The sequence below is a fragment of the Telmatherina bonti genome (assembly GCF_933228915.1).
Source record: "Telmatherina bonti genome assembly, chromosome: 4".
NCBI lineage: Eukaryota > Metazoa > Chordata > Actinopteri > Atheriniformes > Telmatherinidae > Telmatherina > Telmatherina bonti.
In genome coordinates, this window is record NC_136622.1 from 26,196,110 (window position 1) to 26,217,722 (window position 21,613).

Sequence of the window (21,613 nt, forward strand, 5' to 3'; positions counted from 1 at the left end):
AGAGATAGAAAGAGAGATGTGGATTTATGAAGAAAGAAGGGGAGACACAGGAAGAACAAATTGGCACTGTGATGAGGGTGTGATATAAGTTAGCAAACTGTGTTGAAACACACCCCCGTGGTTTTGGGTGAGTCACTCTCTGCACTTGCAAACATGTATCCAATCTTAAAACACCTCGGTATGCAATGCAGCTTCTGCAAGTGTGTTTTTCAGGCGTGCGCATTACATCAAACCCTGATGAAAGCGTACTTTGAGATTCAAATGTTTAGTGAAAACAAAACTTTGACACAACAAAGTCAAAGCATGACACACCCTCAACTGCCACGCTACCACCTTCCATTCTCTGAACTCTTCTGAGTATCTTCCAGATGGCTGTGTCTAATTTCACTGGATGCTCAATTTCCATTTGAAAGGTGGTTAATGCCCACTGAACAGTGTTATCATGGCTGTGCAGACACAGAGAGTCTCTCCTGCTCCTCCCAGCCTAAGACGGAGAAACCATCGATTTGACTCAGTCTTAAAAGCCAGGTCAGCCTCAGCGTAATGGCAGCTTATGGAAAAACCATTACCCAGGTGAATTTTGAAATGTTAACCTATGTGCATTGCTTCCCATCACTCTCCTGCTCTCTCTGACTATCCAATACAATGCCACAGATGGAAATGAGACAGCAAAGAGAGAGAAAGAGAGAGAGAGAGAGAGAGCTCTGTGGGTTGCTAGTCAATGAAGTATGCAGGCTCCCCTCTTGGTGAGTCATGCTGCTTTTCTTTACACTTCTTGTCCAAGGCCACCTACCATACACCTCCACTCTCGCATAGCTGCTGCCAAGTTACTACGCCATCCATTACACTACTCACAGCCCCCAATACTGTACAGAAAAAAGTCTCAGATGACTAATTTTATCCAGCTGAAATGCCTGCTGCTAGGCTGAAAATGATATGAGGACTCTAAAGCCGAGACCCATAACTGATAAAATATGATCATGAGATGTCATTTCTTCTTGAAGAGTGATGTTAAAAGTGATGTGCTATTTACGTTGCCGAGCAACATATTGGTCCATTAAGGCTCACTACTCTGCCCAATCTAGCTCAATATCTCTGAATGACAACAAAAAAAAAACTGGTTCAAAACAGGCTACAACATTGCTTTCAATCAAAGGCGAGATTGTTTAGGCCAGGGTATTGTTTAGGAAGGGTAAATACAGTTTTGCAAACATGTACACAATGAATTAACACACTTAAAAAGATTTTGAAACATGGCTCCCATTATCACCACACACACGCAAACCCACAAAAGAGATACTAATTATCATTGCTTCATAGATCTGTGGCCATTTTTAGCATTGGTAATTCGGGGGCAAAAAGGACAAAAACTTGTTAACTATGAGGTTATTTTCAAGTCACCACCCATCATCAACCACTTATATACCTTATTACCATGTCTATCAAATATTTTAGAGGATATATCATTAATTAAATATGACATCAATGAGCATCACCTCACAGTGAGCTCAGTATGTATGTTCTACGTACAAGATAAGTAATACTAATGTGTACAATGATTATGTGCAGCACATGTACTGTGAATAACAGATTAAAGGATGAGCTAGCAGACACAACATGGAAGTTAGCCAAGGACTAGCAGAAGCTAACAGGCTGGTCAACCGAGCAAGTTAGTGCTAACTGCCGGGTCTCAGCACCTGCTGTTCACTGCTGACAAGCAGAGCTAGATTAGCACATTCACAGATCCCTCATCTCTGAAAGAGGAAAAGGGCGTAGCACTCCACAGCATTTACAAAATTTCAGGCTGAGAATTTCACATTGGATTCTGCATGAACTGAACTGTTTATGGTTTCTTTAAAAATGACCAAACATTGCAGAAAATGAGAATTCCTGAGTAATTCAGCTTTTTTAATTCACTAAACAAAACTAAAAAGGAGCACATAGCCACCATGATCACTGCTCACTTCGGGATAACTTAATGAAACGAATAGTGATTTTACTGATGTCTGACCTGCTGGCTTTGCATGTTTAATGCCAGCGAGATGCATGAGCATGCCAGCGTCAGCAGGGTTAATACAGTGGGGTTCTGCTAATTAAGTTAGCGCACAGTTTGGATAATTGAGTTAGCAAAGATTTCATAGCAACGACCCTGCTGACAGACCCAGCTTGCTATTGATCAGATGAGTGAATGAACAGTTTGTTTGACTTTGTGTGTGTTTGGTGTGGGTGGCTGCAGGTGCTTTCATTAAACAAGTGGAAACACATGAAAAAGATCGATGAACTACACACACACACACACACACACACACACAGACATGTTGGCTCATGTGTGTCTGGCTTAACAGACAAAAAGCATGTTAAAATCACCAAACTGTTCAATTCTGTGATGACAAGTACTATTGAAATGTTGGCAAAACAGCTGAATAATACTAGATGGGTGTGAGAGCATTTGAAAAAGAAAGAACAAAAGTGTGTGAAAAAGAAAAAGAAACCACTTGGGACCTAAGCTTCCTTTCATGTGAAGGTGAATACATAAATAATTAAATTAAATCATGAAAAAATAGCCCAAAATAGTCTCAGCCCATGTCTCAACAATGTACACACACAACGCAGTGGATGCGCCACATTGATCAGATTTTTATTAGCTCATAACACTCTTCACATTTAATAATCTATATGTTGTGACATAAGTATGAATATTTGTGTGTCAGCTAGAGAAAAATTGCTGAAATGATCTAAGTACTGAGATAACAGCTCTGATTTTTTTTTTTTTAAATGTCATTTCGTAATGAAATGTTAAAGAGCTGTTGTCAGCAAAGTAGTTGTTTATCTTCAGGCTTTCATGTGCAGCTTGCTTCCATAGCTACCCCATTATCTGATGTGGCTCTGTGCAATCTGCAAGGTGTCGGGGGAGCACAGCACTAAATAAAGATATTTTTAAAGCTTTTCAGACACCAAGAAATCTCAACCCCAGTTGTGTCACTTCACTTCCTCACTTAACGCAATCTGCTGCCTCCTGAAATAGCTCAGCGTATCTGAAGCCAGGCTCCTCACTTAACCTGGAGATAGACGGAAGATAAACGGACGGAGTATGTGCAGAAAAAAAAGAAAAAAAACGACTTGTCAGTGCAAAGAAACCACAACACAGAAGACATGTACACAAAGTATCTGCAACATATGGAGACTCATTCTGCAAGATCTTACTTAATGGCTTCAGACACTCACTTTTGCAACCTTTTGTTTTGATCTAGCGAAAACCACATCCTTGTGGTCAACATCTGTGTTCAAGATCTGGCCTAATTCCTTTTAGTCACCAGCGCCATATGAATTCCTTCTCCGAAAAAAAAAACAAAAAAACATAATTCCAATGAGCTGTTTTCTTTCATGTTTGTTGTGATTTTGTTGTAAACTACTCTTTCAGGCTGAAAGTAGCCTCTGGAGCTGGAGTTCAGATTATGTGAACACTCTTTCCACAAGCTGCTCTTATTAAGCAGCACCACTAAAAGCCTGAGGATTCTCTTTCTAAACCGATCAATATGGGATCTGTCTTACCGTCGTCCCCTGAGTCCTCAACTACACCCTTCATTCTTCCTCCAGCTTTCACTGTCACCACACTCTCATTCATGGTTGCCACGTGGTGAAGTGGAAGCTGTTGTGTGTGCATCCTGCTATCGCAAACACCCAAGACAGATCTGAAACCAAATGCGCCGTTATCTCAAACTTCAGGTGGTGAAACAGTTGAAATCAGTCCTTTGAGGGTACCGGGCCACGGAGCAAAACGCCTGTTAATGAATAAATAAACAGATCAGTCAGCATGACTGCCCCACTGTCATCTCTTAGTGCAGAGGCTGATTTCCATCAGTAACACCTGTGTGACCGTCAGAGGAATCAATAAACAGTTTCTGCTGCAAAGGTGAACTCACTCACCAACGCGCACCGTGCTTCAACTGTCTGTGTCTCAAACATGAAGAGACATTTACCGCAGTGAGACACCTCCCATTCAATTTGATGACACAACTGGGTTGTGTCTTGGAGAAATAAAAATGCATGAATACTGTACACAGAGACACATAAATACTAAGAAAAGTATAGAAGCATGCATACAATGCTAAACTGTATTATATCCTGCAATCTTGGAAAATCTAAATATACAGTAGAACAGTACAGTACAACTTGACGATGAAAATCATCATCACAACTTCATTCACCACCAGTATTCACCAACACACTGACTAGAAGGAGGCATTCTTGCTGAAATATGTGTTCAAATAAGGGTTGCAATACCATAACATCATGAAATCATCTCCACGTGCTGATGCAAGAGGCCTATGACTAACTGCCTGTGTGTTTGTTCAGCGACAATGCGAGCAATTGCTGTGGATTGTTGCCAGTTCTGCTGCTTTGACACACATTGACATCAAACTTACCAGTCGGCAGTGTGAAGTAAAATCTGCAGAAATCCACCTGCAGCCATCCAGCAAGTTGCTAGTTTAACACCTAAATCAGAACATTAACGTGGTTATGTAACATGCTCTTTTTTTCTGAAAGTAAGACCAGGCAGTATTTTTGTGTATAATATGCAGATGTAGCACAAGACGATACACCGAGTGTGAAAATAGAGCATAGCATCCCTGCTAATAAGACCCTAAAGCTTGAATCTGATTGTGCAGATTAAACTGCAGATGGTGGAAACACTTCTCCACCCGGAGTGAGTGACAAACTCATGGTTTAAGTATGAAAAACAAAACGATCTCTAGCTGAGTTGTAGCTGGGAGGCTTCTGCGAGGATGCCCTGAACAGTGAGTGGAACAATTCTGCAACAAATAGCAGAAAACTGAGAGTGACGAGACCACAGTGTCATGTATTCACAGTGATGGGAAAGGTCGAGGCAAGTCAAGTTTCCTAAGGCCAGTGGATATAAAAAGATTCACTGTTAGTGTTTGAATATACTAAGTTTCCTTACACACTGCAGAAGTACACAAATGTCACAAATGATAACTCAGTGGAAGCACACAGTAAGAGGCAATATGTGCTTGTTAGCATGTCTATCTGCAGCTACTTTTTGACTTTGACTTCGATATGTCAGACACCCACTCAGTGCTTTGACCCCAGCTGCTATGTAGAATCTACTGCTACTGTATGTACCGCTGTTCGATGGCCTGAGAGTTCCTGCTTCATACCTCATGTGTGCAACTGCATGTAAGATATACAACTAAAAATGTGATATTTCAAAGGAAACTAAAGTAACCAAAAAGACAGCCTTTATAGACAATGACTGAATACACGTATGCATTTTTAAAGGATATTTCTACAGTTTCCAACAGACTAATAAATCAAAATACAGTGGCAGTAGATGTGAGTTGGGGGTGGGGAGTATATTTCCTGAAATTATATTTTCGCCAATTTACCTGCTGAAGAGACCCAAATGACTTGTTTCTTTTTAAATAATAAATAAAAAGTACTATGAAGAAAAGACAAAATACTTGGACTCTTTTCCCCACATCAGATGAGGACATGTGTGTGAGTTAAGACAGCACTGACAGCTGGTTTAAGTTTGAGCTGGAGAGAATCTTATGCCTGAGGCCACACGGTGGGCTGCTAAATAGTGGCAGAGGATGTAGAGCATTACCTACAGTTCATGAAATAACAAAAGCAGCCGCATGGTAATTGCTGTTCTAGTATCATGAGTGCTTCACAAACACATAAATGAGAAGATAACCGCATATCTATGTAAATCCCAGCCATCTCCTCACTTTATTTATCATATTTGCTCCTGTATATAGTTGTGTTTAGGGACATTATGCTGAAGCACTGCTGAGGCATGAATCAATAATGATGAATTACAGTGCTCTTGCTCTAATGGCTACAGTGCGCCTGGAATATATTTAGTGAATAGTGAGGCAACTGATAGCAAACTTTAAGAGTGCTTAACAACTAAAATCTGGATTTATCACACATACCCTCATGTGGGTCGTACATGCAATGTCTGGTGGAAAAGATGAAAGCTTTTGCATACTACAAATACCTTTCTTTTCATGTATCGCCTGTTTTATTAGTCTATACAAGGGAATGAATAATTGAGAGCATTTAAGCACAGAGCGAGTTTTGCTGTCTTGAGCCCTTTGGTCACAGATCCATGCCATTAATGCTGGGTGGCAGGCTAGTTTGAAGGCCCCCACTCCAAGTCTAGGCTAGGGCACATCTGTCTGGGTGACTTGCCAATATACAGACCACCCTCTCCTCCCTAAGCTATTATGCACACCGCTGACATGCACACATGCATGCGCACGTACACACTTTGAAGAGTCATGGACCATTGACTCTGATCTGTGAGGCTTACATCACACTTATGCACCTTTTATAAACAACTAAAGACCACGAACAATGACTTACATTTTCAAAAGCCTCAATAACTCCAAGCTGCTTCGCCCTCCGCACAGAGACATAACTACAGTTTGCATGACATGGATTTGCATTTTTACAAGAATGAGCAATTGATTCTCTGGTAAAAACACAGACAATATCAGTGTAAGGGGCCAGCTTTAACTGCATATGTATTGGTAGTACACGTAGTTATGAGGAAATAATTCTGAGAAAAACCTGACTGTGTATGGAGTGGGAATTATCTGTGTGTGTTTTATGTAAAAAGAAAATGTTCCACTGAGCAGGAAAAGCAGCTCTTGTCTCTCTTTCTGATTGACTCACAGACTGTAAGTGCAGCAAAAATCCTTCTAGTAATATTCAAACTTTAGAAGAAGTACGCAGTAAAATGAACTAATGAAATAAAATGACTTGCATGTAACTTTAACCTTTCACATCTTTACTATTGTCAGAAAAGTATTCATGATTTTCTCTTCTTATAATCGCTGCATTTTTTTACCCTTCTGTTTGAACCTACAACTTTAGAGTTAAAACACGGGTTAATGTGAAATTTGCTAGTAAAAGTCAACAGGAAATGTTTTACAAGGTGTCAGAGCGAGCTGCTGCAATGAACCTTGTTTCTACAAGTATTCTAAAACATATTCTCACTGCTGTCATTTTAATGGAGAGCCAAAGGTTTTCTAATAGTCTTCAGCTGGGAGGAACTTAGCTGACTCTGAAGATCACATTATGATCCAGATTATCTACATAATTATTCAATGACCTCTTGTACTACATAGATGAGGATAAATTCATGCTGAAAGACCACTCCTATCAGGCAGACTTCATGGCAGACAAGTTGTATTGATCTGTTAGAATTACATTGCATTGTTAAGCATACCTAAAGCTAACACACGATACATGTATGTGGTAGGAGAGCAATGTGTGTAATTAAGATGATATATACAAGAGACATGTGACATGCACAGTATATATATCTGAAAATATGGGGCAGTGTATGACAACAGGTTTGATTATGTTTGAAACAGACACAATATTAAGCTATTCCTTAGGCACATGTCTGCATGTGTGTTTGTGAAAGCAAGAGTGTGTGCCAGGTGTGTCTGTCATGTGTGTATGCATGCACAAGAGTCGAAAGGAAGGCGGAAAGAGCGCAGACACCATGCTGCAGGTGTGCAGCTGTACCAGAGAGGAGCATGTTTTTCATTTCTCTGAGATGAAGGTGGGAAAGGATGATGAGGATGGAGGGTGGATGAGATGGAGAGGGAGGAGGAAGTAGCGCTTCAGTCCTGTCGCCTTGGGTGCATCAGCAGCAGGAGTTGTTCTCTGCCCTGTGGGAGCCTTCTGACTCTTCTGTCACCCTCAACAGAAGGCTGACTCTGCCTTAAAGTGCTCAACCCTGCGTTTGCAGGCCGACATGCTTGATGTTTAAAGGGGAGGATATCGAAAAACCCTCAGGTAAAATGCTGCACACAGGCGGTATGGGGTGAGCGGTTTTTGTTTTTTTTTTGTCTGTTTTGTGGCAAAAAACCTAAGTGTAAGAAAAGCTCTAGCACAAAGCGTACGTGGGCAGGCGGCAAATGTAATTGCCCAGGATTGGAACCAAGGCCAGAAATCCTTCACAAAATTTAAAATATCCAAGAGTAAAGCACCTCTGAACAAAACGTACTTGTGGTGAGTGGGGAGCAGCCTCATACTGGTGATTGTGTAATGCTCTGACGTATGCACCAGGAAATATCCAGCACACCACATTCACACATGACGCTTCAGTCGGAAAAACAGCCACGAACTTGACATGGAAAGCCGAAATGCCTCTTCCACCTCCAAGTGTGGTGTAATTCAGGGCATCACTCCTCAATGAGGCAGGAGAACGGCCCTCAGGGGTGACCCTCCTGCTTAAGTCACCACAATGAGAGTAATGAGGTGAACTACACACACAAACACACACAAATACACACACACACACATCCATGCAGGAGATCCAGACCCTTGCAGCATAGTAAGTGGATTTCATTCATCTGCATGCACTGGGTCTGATGTAGAAGTTCTACTCACACCCACACCCACACATCTAGCAGCACAGCGTGCCCTCCATTCTGTAGCTTATTCCAGGTGAGAAAATCCTTACACACTGAGTCACATATGCAGATGGAGCACTCATTCCAGCAAAGATAGCCTCAATTTAGACACAATGCATGTTAAAAGTAAGAATTAGCCTTTCAGGGTTTTTTATTTAAAGAATCATCTGCAATGTCACCAATGAATGGTTCTATTAAAATCTACTATTTCTGCTTTACATATCATGCATGCTATCTGCCTTGTGCACATGACGGACTGAGTCCATTTGTTGGGTCCATAATTAATCAACCCAAGTGTGTAAGCAGGACTGGTGCCTTCCTCTTATCACCAGTACACCAATCCACGCCCTGCGGGCCATCATTGGATTAATGATGAGTGCCAGTGATAACAGACCCCCTTACAAAGGCATTATTAATTAACCACAGTGGCCGCTGCGTGCAACACATGTTCACTCTAATCAAAACTTTAAAGAGAGACGATCGACCCCAGCAATCACCCAGTGAAACGCCACGCGTGGCATTAATCCGTGGTGCGTGCATGCATTCCTGCAAGTTACCGGTGTGCGCGAGGGGGGTGTGCTCCATTTTTCTAATTAAAAAGGCAACTTTCACACGTCGTTGACTGCTGGGTTATGCGCGATTTTCTAGGAAGAGCATGAATGATTGATCAGACAGGTGGGATCGATGTAGCGTGGCTTAATTCAAGGGCGATTGGGGGGGGAGCATTCAGAACTGCCCAGATGTTGCCAAAGTGTCAGCAGAATAGAAGAGGCGGGGATCAAATGGTGTGTACTCACTGGGCTCCGGTGTGTTAGAGGAGCATCCCGGTCTCTCACGACCAGCTCTTCGGATGAGTTCTCCTGGGACAGCGCGCCTTGATCTTCACTATCATTCTCTGGAATGCCCCAGCCTCCTCACAGCTGCACCTCACTCTTCTTCTTTGGCATCACATAAAAAAAAATCGTCGCATGCCAAATAGAGTTTGCCTCCTTTAATTTGCTGTTTCGGGGTTGCAGGCGTCTGTCTGTCAGTATGCAGGGCAGAAGTGACACAGGCGGATTTCTATTTGAGGGGAGGCTGACGCGCAACCGGAGGGGCTCGCCTCCTGCCTTTTTCATCTGGCTCCATCAGCTCTCGGTAAGGCAGCACCATGTGACTACACGGCTGTCAAGACACAATCAGCATCTGTGATCATATCCGGTGCATATTTTCCAAGTAAAATATCATTCAACCCCTTAAAGATAAAAGATATTATTATTATTATTATTATTATTATTATTAGTGTTGCCCAATATTCTTACTCTCTATCTCCATATTTATTATGTATCTCTTAATTATTTCAGACAGAATGAATAAAAAATCTGACTTAGTCTCTCATAATGATGCACTGATGCTCTTCTTTTTCTTTGCTTTTTATTTCCATGTAAACGTCTGGCAAATTTATCATTGACTTGTGCCATTCTTTTTCCTTGTCAGCAGCAGTGATTCCTGGCTTGGAGTTATAGTGCTGGCTGAGTCATCCTTTCTGTTTTCTCCATCCCAACAGGCAGTAGATGAGACACCCTTCTTGAGTCTGGTTTGGCTTAAGGTTTGTCCTTTCTGTTAAAAAGGAGTTTCTCCTGTCCATGTCACCTTCCAACACATGCATGTTCAGTATAAGGGTCGGAATCAAAGAAAATGTTTAATGCAGTCTGTGTCCAGATGGCGTTTTTGTTTCATGGATTGGCTATTAGCTAATATGAACACACTTTATATAACATACATTATAATTACTGTACTAATTTACAAAACCTATTAACTGGATACAAGTGAGTTTTTATAAATAGATTAATATGGGACTACAAATAATTGTATCAGCAAGTAAATGTGTCTGTAAAAGTGCTTTAAAATAACTTTCTTGTGAATTGGTGCTTCACAAATAAAACTGAATTGAATATATTAATGATAAATTCTTCTGCAATCATCAATATAGATTCAATTTGATGTATATCTGTAAGAGCAAATACGTGTTATAATGTAGAGTAAAGCTTCAGGTGTAGCTGACAGCAGAATACAATCAAAATATATGTTAACATTTGGTGTGCAAATGGGAGCAAGAAGTTCTGCAAGGGGTGCAGATTAGAAAGACAACTCTAAACCACTAAAAGGTTTTTTCACACATGAAACCGCTGAGCTACAGAAATGTGTGGGCCTATATCATATGGTTGGAATACACTGCTTAGCAGAGGCCTACTTATTACCCAGCACTCTAAAATAAGATTCAAGACCAATGTCTTGAGATTTTGAAAAGTGTTTGCTTCATAGATGGCATACCTGAACATAAATCACGTTTCATCTTTTCACATTTGCACTCAAAAAATAAACCAAAATCTGTTTCATGAAAGTCGTTCAAATGACTTTTGGTCAACAGGAATTTGAACCTGTCACAGCAGGGGAATAATAGTTATATAATGTTGTTATCAACTAACATTGTTAGTTGATAACAACGAATGAAGCGAAACAGAAAGTAGGACAGGAATGCAGCATTCCCTGCGCTGTCAACCACATTGCTTTTATTTGGGAAGAAATGCACCAAATTTCCGGTATCCTCCGTCTTGCGCTTGCATTGACGCACCAATGACGGCACCGTTCAATCAAAGCTGACCTCATAGAGAGCGACTCCTAGCGGTCGCTGCTAGAATAACACTTACTATTAAAAACTGATTCTGGGGACCAATATTTCTTCATCAAAGAATAATCATCTCAATTTAAATTATTGACATGTTCCTCATAAAATACTTTGTATTTATTGTCCATTTAGCGTGGAACTGTATTCACTGCAAAATAAAGAAGAAATCCAACTTCGCCTTCAAAGAAATGTGTACAATGTTAAAATTTTTATGAGTACAAGCCTAAATAAAGAAAGCATTCATGTGCTTATCTGACAGCCAGTGCTCACTGTAGTTTGGGGCAATGCAGGCTACTTTGAGTTGGTAAATGTCCAAAGGAGTCAAATGGCGCAGCTCAATTTGGTTATGATGTTATTTGTAACAGTTCACGTGCATCCATACAAAGTGGATCCCTGTGAGACGCTCCGTGTTTCAGTTTGAATGGCATCCTTATTTTTTGTCATCTTTGGTCCTGGAAATATGCTGCTGTGACAGTCATCATGATTTTAGAGAAAACAAGTTATTTGAGTTTCTCCTCATAAAAGCAGGGATGTTTGGCCTCAATGTTTCAGCTTAAAAATGATGAACCAGTAGTTTAATAATCAGAAGAAGATACTTTTCTTTAATATGTCTACATGAGGGATTTTAACCAGTGTGTTTTAGCGCCAAAATGTGTGAAAAGAAAGAACAGAGAGAAGGCAGTGAGAGTGGGAACTAAGCGACAGCCTAAGGCTCTTTCAGAGAGAGAAAAGCCCTGTCCTTTTGAGGTCTTTTTTTCTATTGTTGTCCAGTATGTGCCAGACTCTTGGGTCTCCTTCACAATGCAGGTCCCCTCCGAGCAGTGCACCACTGGCTGTCCTGTCACTTCACATTAGTGTCTTTGTGGAGAACAGCAGCCCCAGAAGGCCTCACTTGTCATGAAAGAATTGGTTGTGACACACACACACACACACACACACACACACACACACACACATAGACTTAAAAAAGTGAGGAGATAAAGAGGTGTTGGGCAAAATGGGCGAAATGAGAACACAAAACAGAACCTCCGTCAAGCCATCTGATAGAACTATAACAGTGACCTTATTTCAGACTGGGCTCACTGCTCAGTCTCAATCACTTTCAGCCACCAATCCACTCGTGCACACATACACTCATAAACTCATGGCACACATTTTCATGATCCTATAAGAAATGTAGGCTAGCTGTGGATGAGGGATCTTCTTACATGAGAAAACTCATTTAAGAACAAGTTTTTAAAAAATGACAAACATTTGACTTTATAAACACCAAATACTGTCAACTGTACAAAGTCAATCTGATGGTGAAGCTTTTTTTTTTCTTTATCTAAAATCCACATATCTTTATGTAGTGAACTGGAGCAAAGAACAATATATTCAAATTATTCACCCTCCATAAAATTGTGCCATATTTGTAGCCTATTGAAGTTGATGAGGTTAATTTAGCCTTTATTTGTGCAAAATATAAGGAAATATGACAGACATAAAAGGATTCATAGTGGGACTAATGACATTTAGTTTTCTATTCAGGTTATAAACTGTCACGATGAAAACATTATCGTTCATTTATTTTACTTGTTTGTCTATTTATTCTACACTTTTTTAAAAAATGTACAAGCCACCTAGTTTGTTTTCATAAATAACCCTGCAAGTTATTTTAGACGATGGGACTGGGAAGAAGAACTCCTTCTGGGCCAACTGGACTCAGGTGGGCAGGGCGGCTATGTGGGACTTTGGAAGAGGAGGTACTTTAGAGGAAGAAAAAGAACGGGGAGTGTGTGATGAAATGAGATCTGAAGTGTTCTCCCACTCTGTCCGCCGACGCTTAAAAGATTTATCAAGCTAGTGCGGGGAGAGTTGGGACCCGCCTCTGTATTCTCCTTATAGTAGGACAGGGAGGCTTACATTTAATCTTTTCTCTTATATGTGTATATATGAGGGTTAGTGGTTTAGTGTATATATGATGTGTGTGTGAAAGCGAAAAAATTGTACACTTTAAGTGGAACATTGCCTGAATTAGATTGAAATCCTTTTTTATTAAAAAATTTCATTAGCTTGAAACTATTAGTCCACTGTAAAACAAATTGTAATGCCTCATAGAAGATGTTTGATTAAATAATAATTAAAAAAAAAAAGGCAATTATGAGCTCTAGGCGTGTAAAACCGACTTGTATTTAAAAACCTCGCAGTGCCATTTAACACCACCAGATGGCGCCTTTGCCCCATTATGAGCAGCACTATGGCAGGAACAGGCTTCTTGTTCGCATCTCTTTACTCTTATTCACATCTGAGCAGAAAGTCATTATTTCTGTTGACCTCAAACGTGCTCGTGAAAAATTCTGACAGACTTGGTTTCATCACTTTTTGCCTGTCTGTTAATGTAATTTGCTATCTCACAGCATGTTTTTCCTGTAAATTAATCACCTCACTTGAGACCTTTATATAATCAGGAAACTGTTTTAGGATGGCCACATTACAGATTGCTGCCAGAAACTGGGTGACGCCCTCAGCCAGTCAGCTTCATCTCAGCTCCGTTCGACTACCCTACTACGACCACCGTGACCACCTCCCCTCCCACTCCTCCTCCTTCTCCTCCTCCTCTTCCTCCTCCTCTTCGCTTTTACACACCGGCTTTCACCCATCCTCCCAGCCAGTCACCTCAAGTGCGACCGGTTGGTCGGGGTGAAGGTAAACAAACGCATCCAGACTCCAGCTGCTGTTTCAGGAGCGCAGCGAAAAGACACCGGAGCAGAGGTAGAGGAGAAGGAAAATGGGACGAAGCCGGTGCTTGGATCAGGACTGAGTCTGGTCGGCACACCGAGAGCTCCTCAGACTAGATCCAAGTCCCCGGAGAGTCACCGCGTTTTCTGACACAATGGGCTGCTGCAGCGGACGATGCACTCTCATCTTTATCTGCACTTTGCAGTTGGTGAGTTGATCCATATTTTGTACTATTTTGTTTGTTTATTTCAAAAGTTTTTATCTCAGAGAAACCAGCTTTATTGTGTCAGTCATATGTGTGTGTTCTTTTTTAAGTAAACAACTTTAAAAACGCACGTCAGATGTTGACAACTGTAGCCTCCATCCTTAGTCTTATTTAACTCTGTGAAATATGTACAGCACACACACACACACACACACACACACACACACACACACACACACACACACACACACAGAGCATGTTTTCAAGTTGTGTTCTTACATCTGCTTTTATCTTTGAATTCCTGTTTGAATAGAAATGTTAATCCTGGATTTGTGAGTTTTTTTCTTTTCTTTTTTTTTAAATGAAACACAGCAGAGCTGTTTGAAGTTCACTGCTCTCTCAGAAATATGTTGGTAAAAACCCTCTCATTTCTTCACCAAACCACAGAGATTGCTGGGCTAACTGTAAAATGTTGGACTGAAGTGAATCTGCAAATTTGTGGGTTTACTCCTCTGAATACTGGGATGGATTCTGTCATTGTGCTCAGATTCAGAGCACCACCTGAAGCCTCCAACATCTTCAAGCTTTCTGTGTGACCAACATGTGGACTCTGATGTCTGTCACACATTAAAAACTCAGAGTTGCTGCTCGCTTTTTGATGAGAAACATCTGAGACATCTGCTAATGAGAGAATTAAATCTCTGATGTTAAAATTTGAGAAATTAGTTGATCGAGAACTGAAAGCAGCTGTGTTTCGTGTTTTTCATTAAAAACACCCCCCATCCCCCCATCCCAATCGGGTTGATAGCTTCTGGAGCATTGCCAGTTTGGATCAGTGAAGTGTAGTCTGTGACATTTTACAGATGGTAACCGTGCAGTCTAAGATGATGCTTTCCACTGACTCACACGCCATCCTGCCTTTTCCACCACTCCTGAGTAGAGTTTACTTGACAGATTGTGACAATGTTATTTATGACAGCATTAAAACCATGCTTGCTCACATCAGAAACCCCCCAAGTAAACGCCACCTTTAACAACATCGGGATCAAGAAAATCTTCTCCAAAGACCCAAATGGGAAAGTTCTATTATATTATGTCACACGTGATGGAGCTCATAAACAGGCTAAATGGAAGAGTTTATAACAAGAAAGCAAATGGCACTGTGTAGCCGGTTTTCTCTGCTAAAATCATAAGGAAAAAAGAAGTTTCATCGTTTTCCAGTTTTGCCAGCTTATTGCATTTTATCTGCTTATTCCTGGTGTCAGCTATGCCTCAAGTTTCTATATGAAACTATGAGGTTGCTAATATCAAATGAACAACAGCGGAAGTTGAAAACCTTCTGGCAAACCAAAAACTAACACAAACTAATTCAGTTTTTAATCAAAAATGGATTAAAACAGAATATTCTCTGTTTAGAAAATAGCCTTCACGGTTTTTTGGATATTCATTATAAATATGAACTCAGTTTTAGCTAAAAAGAGATGAACAAATTTCAAGCTCTTATAATTCACCTCCAGGAACCAAACAAACAAAACAAAAACATGTATGAAGAAAGGAAATATTTAGCGTATTCCTCGTGTGTTGACATGCACTGGCAGAGTTATATTGTGGTATAAAATAACTCCTCTGCCAATGCATCAGAAGAGGTAGCATGAGGGATTCAGAAATAAGGTAGACAGCCAGCTTGTGTCTGTATGCTTACAGGCCACAACAATACATTGCCGAAAACGTGTTTCACCCTCTGGTGAAACACAAACACTTGCACACGCTTTCAAATACTGAGGGCCGTGAACTCACTTGCGCTACACACCTGTTTTTCCTTTACAGGCTTTGGACCTTTTTGCCTCATTAGAGAAAGAGGTCGACCATTTGTTATGAGCTTTATAAAGCTGTCAGCTTGTTGCCTTAAAAGTCCCAGAAGACTTCTACGAATAGCTTAATTTTCCCCCAGCATTATTGCTTGATGACCTGACACTTCCTGTCTGGAGCAACACACACTCACAAGTACACACATCTCCACACTGATGAGTTTAACCTGCAAAGAGAGGTTACATTAAACCCCGTCTGACCTTTTAGAAGGGTCATCTTTGTGTGTGTAGGAAGTGAGCGTGTGTGACTATACATAAATATACATGAATATACATGTGTGTGTGCGTGTGTGTGTGTGTGTGTGTGTGTGTGTGTGTAGAGCCGCAGGAGGGACCCCTGTGCGCTCCTGGTTTAAACCTATGCATTGACAATGAACCAGGTTATTCCCAGTCCATTACTGGCTAAAACTACCATTAACAAAACAACACACTCTCCTCCTCAGATATAAAAATAGCTCCTGTGAGCCGCCGTGTGTGCTAATTAGCCAGACAGAGTGCTTTGATCAAACTTCTTTTGGCATCTCGGCTGTTCCCTAATTGAATTGTGATGCGCTCTCCTCATCAACAGGCCGAGCAGTGGGACTCATCTCTCTGGGACAGAAGGCAACAGATAATGAGCCCGTATTGATTGAAATGCCTCTGTTCCCTCTTCCCTTTGCAGCCTAACTATTGTAGACAGTAGGACTGGATGGTTGTCAGAACCCTGATCAGCCCTAGAGAGTAGAGAGTGCTGGCTGGAAGCCCTGTCTGTGTAATGATTTGTTTGTACACCGAGACACTGGCAGGCTCATTTCTGTCTCAGTGGGGTGGTTGTTTGAGGTGTTGACCTCAAGCTGACCTGGAGTGGAAGTATGTTCATTGGTCAACATTGGAGTTTTGTGAATGTCAGCAACCGGCGTGACCGGGATGTTGTCCTTAATGGAACTGATGGTCATTGTGGCTCTATGAACAGAAACTGAGAAATGAGGGCAGCTTCTTCAGTGGAAGTGATGTATTTTTGTTTTGTTTTGTTTTTAGTAAGGGGCAGACAGACATGCACACTCATATACACACGGAAGCACATAAAGTCATATTGAGCAAGGGTAACAAGCTCAGAACTAAACACTGACACTGGAAATGTTTTGCCCAAACTGGGTTGGTTGTCCTGATGGTTGAAGCTACACACAGATCCTATTATGCATCCTTCCCCACTCCTGAGACACACCCAGAGCCACAGCTGTGCATTTTGTACTGTGAGTTATAGGTCAGTAGGTCTTGTGTGAGGTAAAGATTTTAACATTTGTGGAAGGAAAGGAAGTTGGATTCTGATGACCAAAAAGTCCTGGAAAGGAGCTGCAAGGAATTTTATTTGATCCTGGCAAAGAGAAGAAAAAGTTCTCCATGCAGTTGCAGTTGTGTTTATTCAAGGGGTACTTATGTGCATTTATTCTATTCTATTCTATTCTATTCTATTCTATTCTATTCTATTCTATTCTATTCTATTCTATTCTATTTTGTCCTTTTCTACAGTCAATAAGCAAACGCTTTTATCCATTGCGACTTACAGATGAGTGTGAGAGCAACACAAGCATGACATCAAACAAGGACATCATATTCATTTTGCTGGAAAGTTTCTATGCTTACTTGAAGTTTAGTCTTGCTTGAAGGCAGTAATGCACATAAAGAAGCTGGAAGCCCCTTGTGAACAACCTACTTATATTGCAAAAAAAAAAAAAAAAAAAAAAGGCTTGCAATCAGTTTGAGTAGCCATTTCTGCTTCCAGAGCAGGAACACGGTAAAGAAAATTGGACAACATTGTAATGGCATGTTCAATAGATTTTGTGTGATCAATAATATCTAATTTAATTCTTCTTTTTTTATGTTTAAGGCAAAGGCTTTTTTGTGCATTTTCTTTTTCTTGAACTTCTTTTCGGTTAATGATCGTTAACATAATTCATGTCGCCACGGTCCACTTAGCAGGAGAGCTTAATTAGTTCCAAATGTGCTTAAACGTGGGGTAGGTTATGTTGGGGAGCTAGCAAGATTTGAAAGTGACACCCTGTCTTGGCTCCTCCCCCTCTGGTTTTGCTCCTTGCATGATCCAAGGATTTCTTATTTGCAACTTTTTCCACTAACGATTTTCTCTTCCTCGGCTCTTTAGCAGGAGGAGACAAAGAAACCGAGCCGGGTCGGGGGGATCCTTCCTGCATTTTCTCAGCCATGTTTGCCATCCAAGTTTCTTCTTCACTACTTTGTATTTTCATCCTAACACGCTATTTATATGCAGGGTGTGGCTATCACGTATGCGCTGCGGGAGGGGGAGGAGAGCCGGCAGAAGAAGCTTATGAAATATAAGAAAATGAACAACTTCAATTCGGTTAGAACGTTTTGATTATTTAGAGTTTTTACAGATTAACAGTAAACTGAGGGGTCTAACTATAATTCTTATTGTTCTAAATTACAAAATGTTTAGACTACTATCAGGATGAGGAACCACTTCACACAGAGTAAAAAAAAAGTCTCTAAGCAAGATTACCACAGCTTCAGTATCCACTTTTACAGCAACATTTTCAACATTTACTTTAAATAGACTTGCTTCGAGCCCATATAGAACAAACTTCTAAATGAGGTGTAGATGCAGTAACAAATATTTTCCATATTTACCTTTTTTAAATATCATTGCACAATGTGTTTTTATGCACTTGGCAGATGCCTTCATCCAACAAATTTTCAAGTGATAACATTAAGAAACGTCAGCATTATCTATGAAAGGCTGAGTTTAACATTTTTTATGTAAGTGGAAAGTAAGTGAGTTCTCTCACATCACTTTGCCTTCTTTTCCTCTTCTATCCAGATGACAAAGCAAGATAGTATATTAGCTTGAATACTTTGGAAAAGAAAACCTGTTCCAGGTTTTCCTGTGCTCCTGAGAAAGTTTTTCACAGAAAAGTACAGCTTCTCCTCCTAAAGGTGCAACATTATCCCCTTGTCAGACATCATCTAAGATTTAGCCTGTTTTCAGCCCTCCCTGCTTTCACTGCAAACTCATTTACTTTATGGTTGTGCAGACATGCAAATATCCTGCTGCATATTCATGAGCTTGGAGATGGCTGATGTATATCAAAATGCTGTTTCTCCCTGTGCGTGTGTGTACAGACGGGCACACACATGCACAAGGTCTTGGCCCAAAGCTTTGATATGAATTCATCACACATCTGTTATTAAGAGTAATTACTGCAGCTGGAACAAGCCGCATGGCAGTAAAGCAGTGTATGCTGCCGGGCCTGCAGATTGGGGTGTGATGGTTGCTCTGTAATCTGGTTTTTCCTTCCCCATTCCCAGGATATCACAACCTGGTGACTAGAGAAATCAAAGCTGTGCTTGGCATGTGCTACAATATTTCAGTTTTACCCTTGCAGATGCTACAGACATCTGTTCAGATTAACTTGTTTAGTGGGAGTTTTGTGTATAGGGGTGTGTGTTACTTTTCTTCAGAAGGCCTGTGTCAGCTCGGCGTGTAGTGTGATCAATGATAATGAACTGTATTTCCTTGGTACTGCCAGGTTGATGGAAGAGATAGGCCAGCAAGAATAGAGTGAATGGTCACAGCTCTTTTATCTCTTCCCTTGGCTCTTTTGTCTTTACCTCTGTGGGCCCTCTATTAAGTTTTCATAAAGCTTCCCTAGAATGTGATTCATACCACCGTGAGCAAAACTGCATTTTTAAAAAAAAAGTTTTTAGTGTTGGCTTGCACACATGGTGGCAGAATAAGATAACCTCCTTATCTGAATTATCCATGTGGAAACAAAATTTGGTGTCGGCCTGTGTTAGAGATGGAATCTACAGAATGTTGAGGTGTTCTCTGAATATCAATGGGAAAGTTTGTATTGTTTCATTTATTTTTCAAGGGAAAGTGGATCCTGAACTGCTTGTCAGTGTGTGCTCCTTATGTTTGACCTAGACTGTAGACATGGTGTAACTTTCGTGCTCTGTGACTTTTTGCGAAGACAGTGTTTCCATGAAATGAAAATGACTTTTAAAAGAGAATTAAGCTGAATTCCACAAGTACCTCCAGAGTCATTGTTTGATCTTTTATCTTCACTTTGTGGCCATTGTTGACCTGCCTCAAGCTTTCAGTGCTGGGTGCTGATTGGTCTGATTTAATTTGCCTCAAATACTGTTGCATGAATCCTGGTGCGATGGATTCTCTCATGATTCTGAACTTGCAAAAATCCAGCTGCCTCACCATTCAGACGATGCTAAAAATGTGAAAATAGAAGGTCTTTAATATAGCTTTAAAGTCCTTTTTGAATAAGGCTTGGGATAGAAGCCTAATTTAGTCCTAGGAATTTGTGAGTTTGTGAAGGCAGTATTTGATTTGCTGGCCACAGATGACCTCAGAAATAAAAGCCTTAACCCCGACTTTCATCATCTCCAGGTCTTTATTCAATTCTTTTTGAAGGTCATGAGGTTCAAATGGTTAATCTGTGCTGTGCTGTCAAATGGACCCCTGGTGTTCCGTGCTGATTGTCGTCTTGGTCCTGGCTGTGTTGATTGCTACGCCTGAACAGCTCTCGTCCACGGAAGAGCAGATTCCTGACAGGCCGTGTCTGGCCTTACCTAAAAAAAAAAAAAAAACGTCCATCAAAGTTGATTAAACAATAGCTTACATGGAGCCACAGGACAAGGTGACTCCTTAATAAATGCACGTTCACATTTCCTGGTTTTGGAGCACCAGTGTGTCATCGCCTCACCTGAGAGCTTAATTTAACCTGGATCATTCAGAGGACGGGAATCTTTGCTTGAATGTGTAATGAATTGGGGAAAATGCAACAAAGCTGTGCCATACCCCCCCTGTCCATTCTCAATCTTTTTCCCCATTTTGTTTTACTCCACCTTTTTTTGTTCCTCATTTTCTGTCCCTTCTAAGATTGCAGGTTGGAATATGTTTAAATTATTGATTGCCATTTGATTTAGAAGAGCCACTGGAGATTTGGATGAGGTACAGCTAGATACGTAGAATGAAGGAGAGAGAGAAAAGGGGGGTAGGTAGTAGTTCAACCTCTCACTCTGAGCTCAATATGGGTGTGTCTCTGGAGACCTGACAGACTCGAGATCTCCATGTTTTACTTTCCTTTACCCCCTCCTCTTTTTCATCTTCTTTCCTTTCCCCTCCCTCTTTCCGGTGCTTTGTTAATAAGAAAATGTTTAAAAAAAACTGCAGGTACTCGTCAGAAGGCAGCTTGGGAATGTATGATACAAATCTGAGTTGGCATGCTAAGAGGAGAGATGACTGCTGTTAGATGACCTCTTGGATTTGTGATGAACACAGAGTTCAGTACACATCCTGCTGCTAAGGCAGTGTTTTTCAATTCCAGTCCTCAGGCCCCCCTGCCCTGCCTGTTTTAGACATGATCTTCCTTTAAAGCACCTGAGTCAGATTATGGAACTTCCTCATCAAGTTCTTTGCAGCCTGTTAACAAGCCCTTTGTTTCATTCAGGTGTTACAGTGGGGTTGCCTAAAACATGCAGGGCAGGGGGGCCTGAGGACCAGAATTGAGAAACACTGCTAGGGCAAGTGTGACTCTGAAGGTACTTCTACATATGAATATAATCTCACTACAAAACCAAACCAAAATGCATTACAGCAGCCAGTTAAATGCACTTGAGTGCTCTGTTGTTTTGGCATGTATTGTATGTGATATTTTCTCTT

At 40.9% G+C, this 21,613-nt stretch overlaps 1 protein-coding gene across 1 annotated transcript in view; it reads left to right on the plus strand.

The window, feature by feature from the left end:
- Positions 1-13,802: 13,802 nt before the first annotated feature.
- Positions 13,803-21,613, plus strand: part of nkain4 (sodium/potassium transporting ATPase interacting 4) — a 44,661-nt gene continuing 36,850 nt past the window's right edge. The window contains exon 1 of the mRNA XM_079238808.1: positions 13,803-14,056. Coding sequence (XP_079094934.1) covers positions 14,003-14,056 — 54 coding nt within the window. The 5' untranslated portion in view covers positions 13,803-14,002. The remainder of the gene's footprint in view (positions 14,057-21,613) is intronic.